Source organism: Bidens hawaiensis, unplaced genomic scaffold, assembly GCF_021521415.1.
Source record: "Bidens hawaiensis isolate Kalapana, Puna unplaced genomic scaffold, B.hawaiensis_p1.1 tig00011793_1, whole genome shotgun sequence".
In the NCBI taxonomy this organism is placed as follows: domain Eukaryota; kingdom Viridiplantae; phylum Streptophyta; class Magnoliopsida; order Asterales; family Asteraceae; genus Bidens; species Bidens hawaiensis.
In genome coordinates this window covers 236,914-244,463 of record NW_027491937.1, presented here as the reverse complement: position 1 = coordinate 244,463, position 7,550 = coordinate 236,914, and the positions used below count along the sequence as shown (strand labels likewise).

The 7,550-nt window shown below is 41.1% G+C and overlaps 2 protein-coding genes across 2 annotated transcripts; one reads left to right on the top strand and one right to left on the bottom strand.

Annotated features, from left to right (window-relative positions):
• Positions 1 to 1,375: 1,375 nt before the first annotated feature.
• Positions 1,376 to 1,870, top strand: LOC143539082 (uncharacterized protein At5g01610-like). Its single transcript, XM_077032501.1, has one exon. It carries the CDS (start codon positions 1,376 to 1,378, stop codon positions 1,868 to 1,870), a length of 495 nt encoding a protein of 164 aa, XP_076888616.1.
• A 5,067-nt stretch (positions 1,871 to 6,937) lies between these two features.
• LOC143539081 (uncharacterized) lies at positions 6,938 to 7,550 on the bottom strand. The gene is made up of 3 exons (XM_077032500.1): positions 7,254 to 7,550; positions 7,051 to 7,212; positions 6,938 to 6,967 (listed from the first exon to the last, which is right to left on the bottom strand). The coding sequence occupies exons 1-3, from the start codon at positions 7,548 to 7,550 to the stop codon at positions 6,938 to 6,940; spliced, it is 489 nt and encodes a 162-aa protein (XP_076888615.1).

Sequence of the window (7,550 nt, the reverse complement as noted above, 5' to 3'; positions counted from 1 at the left end):
TCCATTTAACAACCATTCCATGTTTTTGTTTTTGCTTTTGAATAGTTGCAACTCTTGCAACCAACCATTGGTCAGGAGTTTCGCTTACCTAACAGAACTGCAGGTTTTGACTGTTAGATGCTTATGAACTCAGGTAAGAGCTGAAGATATTGTAGATCTCAAAGTGGTGTGTGGTTCAACTTGAAGTCTATGCAGGAGCAATTAACAAGTTCTTATAGTGGTTGTGTTTGTTCAATTCTTGGTAATTAATTTTGGTATGAGATTGTAAATAAAGTTAAAAAAAAGTACATTTGTGTCAAATTCTTTATTTTTGTATGCATGAAATGTCTCTCCATTAGCAAACAAGTAATATGAGTTTTCTGTTACGACTAGACAAAATCGAAACTTATACAAATTCTCAAACTTTTTGGTACTTGCACACAAGATGTCTCTAATTTGCTTCAGGATTTTATATGTGACATGGGAAACTGAAACTTATGGGATCCTGTTAATAACTGCTAACAAATGGAATGACTTAAAATCTAGCTTGGTAATATTAGTGGTCTTCCTAGGACACATGCCTTTCGCCTAGGGCCATAAATGAGCCGAGCTAGCTCTATTTTCAAAGCTCCAACTTAGTTTGCTATTATTTATTAATAATTTTATTTATATATTTCAATTATTTAGCCTTACTGAAATCGAGTTTTTATGAGCCGATCTCGAGTAGCTCAGTGTGACTCGGTTTAGCTTGTTTATGCCCCCTAATTTCACCTACTTTTCACCCTGATAACCATAACAACACCCTATATGGATGAACAAATGTGTATAAAAGTGAAGTTTTGGTTAACACCCTTATTATTGGAAATAGAAATATATCTATGTGCCTTAAATCGGACAAATTGCTTATCAGAATATTTTGGCATCTACAATAAGATGCCTCAAGGGAATATGCCTTCCGCCAACCAATAATTGAGATATGTTTATATAGATGGTGAGTTATATAGAAATATGGTGTATATTTAGAAATATATTATACAATATTATTTAATTTCAACTATCCTATTTAACCGTTCAAAAAAGTTTTATTTTTTTATGAAAAAAAAGTCAACATATATTTCTTGTATTAATATTTTAAACTTGTTTAAAAATAAACGTTCATGTAAAAATGCTCAAAACATTGATCAAGTGACATTCCAAAATCACATGTTATAATTAAATTAAACGTTATGTTATCACACAAGACAATATTAATTAAAATAAGTCCTGGATAAAACTACTTGATTTAGTTTTTATCAAATAAAATAAAATAAAAAAACAGGAGCAGGAGGATCTCATATGTTATTGGCGACTCCAATAAATAAAGAGTTAAGAGACATAACCAGTTGACTAAATCAAGATGAGATCCGATCATGTCCGGCAAACACACGTAACTCTTCTTCCGTTACTCTTCCTCCTTATTCACCTATTCACCTCGACCGCATCCGACACTCCAACAGCCTACGACGAGCTTCTGGAATACGATTTTCCCGTAGGCCTTCTTCCAAAGGGTGTCACAGGCTACGAGCTAAACAAAAACACTGGCGAGTTCAAGGCGTATTTAAAAGAAACATGTTTGTTCAAAATTCAAGGATATGATATTAGATATAAGTCGACGATTAGTGGCGTTATAGAGAAAGGAAGGTTGAGGAACTTGAAGGGGATTAATGTTAAGATATTGGTGGTGTGGTTGAATATTGTGGAGGTGAGTCGACATGGCGATCAGATTGATTTCTCGGTTGGGATCATGTCGGCTGGATTCGGGATAAGTAATTTTGTTGAGTCGCCGCAGTGTGGCTGTGGATTTGATTGTAACGAATTATTTTCAGATGAGTTTTTGATGTCTGCTTATTGATTTTGTGTTTGAGCTTATTTTTACATCATGATTCATGAATAAAGTTTCGTATATTTGATTTTTGGATTCATAAAGATGGTTTTGTAATTTGGTTTAGAAATATATGATTAGTTATTGAAGCTCTTGTCTTGTTTATTTCTTGGGTCTGGTTAAGTTGGTTGGCATAAATATAACATCATCATTTCACCTTTTGTAGTATAGTCTACAAGATATGGTTAAAGATGGTGTTCAATTAATATGAAGAGTAATGAGTCAAGTCGAAAGTTGGACACTCACCTTAGGTAAAGAGGGAATGACAACATGACCTTTACCAGATTGATTACTATGGGACAAATATGAACATGTTTTGGTCATCGGAGTCTCATACCTTGTGACTCCTACAAGCAGTGTTGTAAAAATCCCGACTAGACACCGATTAATTTTTAGTCCCCACTTCACTGATTAAATTTGGGCTAGTCGGCTAATTAATCAGTCAACGGTCAAATCCAGCTAAAATTGGTTGTTTCTGTCGAGATTCTGACCAAAATCAGCGGTGATTACGACCAAAATCGGCAGTTTTCGGCGATATTCCAGCAAAAAACTAGCGGTTTCCAGCGAGGTTCTAGCCAATTTCCGGCCAAAATATGTTTGTGAATGTATCAAACTGAAAATTACATATAAAAATGTGTGCGTGTATATATAAACTTAAAAAATATACAGTAAAGTCCTATCCGATTAATCCCAATTAATCGCTAGTCCCCACCCCACTGCCCGACTACCGACTAGCGAATTTTACAACACTGCCGGATACAAGTGTAAACGAGCTGAGCCCGAGATCGGTTGAGCATAAGCTCGACTCTTTCGATTTACGATACTTTCAAGCCTGGCTCATTTTGAGCTTTATGTTGTTTAAAGCTCGAGCTCGGTTCAGGATTGATTCGGTTACTTTCATAAAATTTGATTATTTTATTTGTATACATAGATATTGTTTATTATGTTATTACTTATTTTTTAAATAAAAAAAATCATTGTGCATATATAAATAATAGGTATGTTTAGCATCAACTCTAGTCAATTTCGATACATAAAGTTCGAGTTGGAGCTTGTTTATTAAATTAGCTACAACTTAGATTCCAACTCTGGTTTGTGCTCGTTTAAGTTCTACTTATTTCAAGATTTTACCGAGACAATCTCAACTATATAAAGATAATTACCATTGTGTATTCACTCGTTTTGTTTAGCGGTGGATGTAACAATTTTAAAAGATAGAAACATTACACAGAAAAACTATATAAGTCGTTTCTAATAACAACCTATTTCTAGTTGAATTCTTTATTAACTTAATTAAGTGACGTTGTAAAAGTTTATACTCTAGAATACATGTAAACTAAAGCCCATTTATATTAGTTCAGGCTCTGACTATGGGCCTAAATGCTTGTCTTCATATTATTTCATAACATAAATCCTATATTTTTTTCATGGATATTTTGGATGACAGTTTACACATGATATAAGTGTCGAAGCATGAAATGAATCTGATCTGATCCATGACGATGTTTCCACGGATTTTCGAGATGAACGAACCACGTCTTGATCTTCTTCTCCGGTTGCTTGAGACCTGCAATGGTTTTTCGGGGGTGTGGAGGTGACTGCTAAGAAATCTCAAAGATCTCTTGTTTACAGACACAAAAAAGTGGTTGTGGCTCTTATTGAGCATGACCCCTCTAATAAGGAGGTGGAGACCTCCTTATATAGAGAGCCTCATGGCCACCATCATGGTACCCTAATGGGCCTAGCCCAGTTAGGGTTACCTCCACAAAACCCCCTCAGCCCAATAACATTGTATTAGTCCATATAATAAAATAAGCCGAACATAATAAATTTAGGGTCGTAAAACCGGGTTTAGTACCATACCCCTACAAGCCCCCCAAGTCCAGCGTTGCTCCTAGGCGCGCAAGCGTCTAGGTGGAGCGCTGGACTTTATGAGGTGTGTTAGGCCATGAGGCGGTTTTTTTTCCTTTTCTTCGGCCTTGTCTTTATTGTCTTTGAGTTTTGGGAGGTTTTCTTCATGATGGTGACATGTTGTGGTCTTTATGATAATGATGGTGCCCTGGCATGAATAAGATATAGCACGCATCATAACAATAGTGGCGCGAGGCCTGATAAAAGGTAGAGCGCGCATCTCGATAATAATGTAACATAACTTGCACGCGAGGCAGCTTACGAGTTATGAGAATAATAAAGCCTGCGCGCGAGGCGACTTACGGATCTATGAGAATAATAAAGCCTGTGCGCGAGGCGACTTACGGATCTATAAGAATAATAAAAATTGCGCGCGAGGCGACTTACGAGTTATAAGAATAATAAAGCCTGCGCGCGAGGCGACTTACGAGCTATAAGAATAATGAAGCTTGCGCGAGTTGCGGCTTACGAGCTATAAGAATAATGAAGCTTGCGCGTGAGGCGGCTTACGAGCTATAAGAATAATGAAGCTTGCGCGCGAGGCGGCTTACGAGCTATAAGAATAATGAAGCTTGCGCGCGAGGCGGCTTACGAGCTATAAGAATAATGAAGCTTGCGCGCGAGGCGGCTTACGAGCTATAAGAATAATGAAGCTTGCGCGCGAGGCGACTTACGAGCTATAAGAATAATAAAGCTTGCGCGTGAGGCGACTTACGAGCTATAAGAATAATGATGCTTGCGCGAGTTGCGGCTTACGAGCTATAAGAATAATGAAGCTTGCGCGCGAGGCGGCTTATGAGCTATAAAAGTAATGAAGCTTGCGCGAGTTGCGGCTTACGAGCTATAATAATAATGATAATGACTGGCCCACAAGGGCCTCTTCTACGCAGGATGACTATCCCAGCTTGTCTTCAAAATAATAGTGGAGGCATAAACGGCCATAGTAATAATGTTATGGGTGCTTGTGCGACTCGTAGCCGAACATTGGCGCGTGGCCGTTTGGGATGTTGTTAGGCTCCCGCCCTAAGATTCGGATGTCTTCCATCGCGATAATGCAGTGGTGGTATACCACGATAGTCCCCTAGTTCATTGCGGCTAAATGAGGTTGTCCTTATCCTGATTTGGGATTAGACTATTCTCATTTGCTGTGTCGCTTGCGCATAGGCTTTGGCTTTGTGTTATGCGCCACGCGCAGATGTTGCATGCGCGTGCGCGTAGACTTTATGTCCCGCGCCACGCGCAGATGTTGCATGCGCGTGCGCGTAGACTGTGTGTCATGCGCAGATGTTTCATGCGCTTGCGCATAGGCTTTGGTTTTGTCATGCGCCACGCGCAGATGTCGCATGCGCATGCGCGTAGACTTTATGTCCCGCGCCACGCGCAGATGTTGCATGCGCGTGCGCGTAGACTTTGTGTCATGCGCCATGCGCAGATGTTGCGTGCACTGATGTGATATGTGTGAGCATGTGATGCGTAAGCACATGTAATATGCGTGAGCATATGTGATGCGTGAGCACATGTAATATGCGTGAGCATATGTGGTGCATGAGCATGTGATATACGACTGCGCTCAAGCATCATGGTGGTGCGCATGTTGAACGGAGCGGAGCCGCGTTAGGTCTTGTATTCGGCGCGAAGCCGTATGGGTTTATGAGGATTCCCGACCTTTAAGTTTGGCGCTTGGCCTGATGGGTTTATGAGGATTCCCAACCTTTAAGTTTGGCGCGTAGCCTGATGGGTTTATGAGGATTCCCAACCTTTAAGTATGGCGCGTAGCCATATGGGATATTATGAGAATTCCCAACCTTTAAGTATGGCGTGTAGCCATATGGGATATTATGAGGATTCCCAACCTTTAAGTATGGCGTGTAGCCATATGGGATATTATGAGGATTCCCAACCTTTAAGTATGGCGTGTAGCCATTTGGGATATTATGAGGATTCCCAACCTTTAAGTATGGCGTGTAGCCATTTGGGATATTATGAGGATTCCCAACCTTTAAGTATGGCGCGTAGCCATATGGGATATTATGAGGATTCCCGACCTTTAAGTATGGCGCGTAGCCATGTGGGATATTATGAGGATTCCCAACCTTTAAGTTTGGCGCGTGGCCTGATGCGCGCATGCACGGCTATGGAGTGGTGACTCGCGAGCGCGCGTGCGTGGCGGAGGTCTCTTGCGCAAAACTCACATGGTGGTTTCCGCGGTGGTTTCCACGGGCGCTCACGCATGTCGGCGGAATGGTGACCCGCTGGCGAGCATGCGTGGTGGCAGTCTTCTGCGCAAAACCCACATGGTGGAGGTCTTTTGCGCGAAACCCACATGGTGGTTCCCGCGGCGGCACATGCATGGCTGCGGAGTGAGAATCCGCGGGCGCGCGTACATGGCGACGGAAGTCTGGTAATTTTTTGATCTGCAATTTAAGAGTTAGATCTGCAATTTTAAACCTAAAATCCAGGTCTGTAATCTAGATCTAGATCTGTAAATCAGATCTAGATAGATCTGGAGCGGATTTAAAACCATCACAGATCCGGAGACTTGATCATTCGAATCAGGCAGTTTCTTTTTGCATAGATCTGGAAGCCTCCTTTAGATCTATGGATCTTTTTGAGCTTTAATAGAACAAGCCTTGAAGCCTTTTTCTGTAAACTTCCAGATCTGGGTTTTTCCTGGGAGAGATCTGACAGCCGAGAGGAAGATCGAAGGGTAGTTCGTTGCGGTCCCATGGATGGCGCCAATGTCGAAGCATGAAATGAATCTGACCTGATCCATGACGATGTTTCCACGGATTTTCGAGATGAACGAACCACGTCTTGATCTTCTTCTCCGGTTGCTTGAGACCTGCAATGGTTTTTCGGGGGTGTGGAGGTGACTGCTAAGAAATCTCAAAGATCTCTTGTTTACAGACACAAAAAAGTGGTGGTGGCTCTTATTGAGCATGACCCCTCTAATAAGGAGGTGGAGACCTCCTTATATAGAGAGCCTCATGGCCACCATCATGGTACCCTAATGGGCCTAGCCCAGTTAGGGTTACCTCCACAAAACCCCCTCAGCCCAATAACATTGTATTAGTCCATATAATAAAATAAGCCGAACATAATAAATTTAGGGTCGTAAAACCGGGTTTAGTACCATACCCCTACAATAACCATTACCTAAGATTATTAACATATAACAAGAGAACACATTATTCAGTTTTGTAACACCAAACCAAAGCCTTATTACAACATAAACTCACATAGACGAAAAACAACTTCCCCATGTTTTCCCGGCTCTTAACTTCCGAACCAACACAATGAAACCCGCAACCACACTGGGGCGACTGATCAAACGTATCAACATCAAACCCCGCCGACAAAAGCCCAACCGAGAAATCCACTTCACCTTCGTCTCGAGTTGCCTCCACAATTTCCACCCAAAAAACATAAGCTTTACACTAACCCCTTTGAGTTTTGTTAGTTTGTCTCGTCTAATGAAACCCGTAATTGTTGGTTTGTACTTTATTTCGTAGCCATCGTATGGAAAGTCACATATAGTACCGAGGTTAACTAGGAACTCTCCGGTTTCTTTGTTCAAGGTGTACGATGTTACGTTTGTTGGAAGTAGACCTATTGGAAAGTCGTATTCTTGTAGCACTTCGTATGCGGTTGGTACATGTGGCGGTGCCTGAGTCATCGCGTCACAGGTGAAGAGGAGGAGGTTGAGAGCTAGAAGATTGTAGCTTTTCATACGAGACAT

Bases quoted from the DNA above. Each gene is read 5' to 3' on its own strand.
- LOC143539081 (XM_077032500.1), bottom strand. From the start codon at position 7,550: ATGTCTCGTATGAAAAGCTACAATCTTCTAGCTCTCAACCTCCTCCTC. The intron at 7,213-7,253 runs GTTAGTGTAAAG...GAAATTGTGGAG, and splicing joins AACTAACAAAACTCAAAGGG to GCAACTCGAGACGAAGGTGA. The intron at 6,968-7,050 runs GTGAGTTTATGT...TAATAATCTTAG, and splicing joins GGAAGTTGTTTTTCGTCTAT to GTAATGGTTATTGTAGGGGT.
- LOC143539082 (XM_077032501.1), top strand. From the start codon at position 1,376: ATGAGATCCGATCATGTCCGGCAAACACACGTAACTCTTCTTCCGTTA.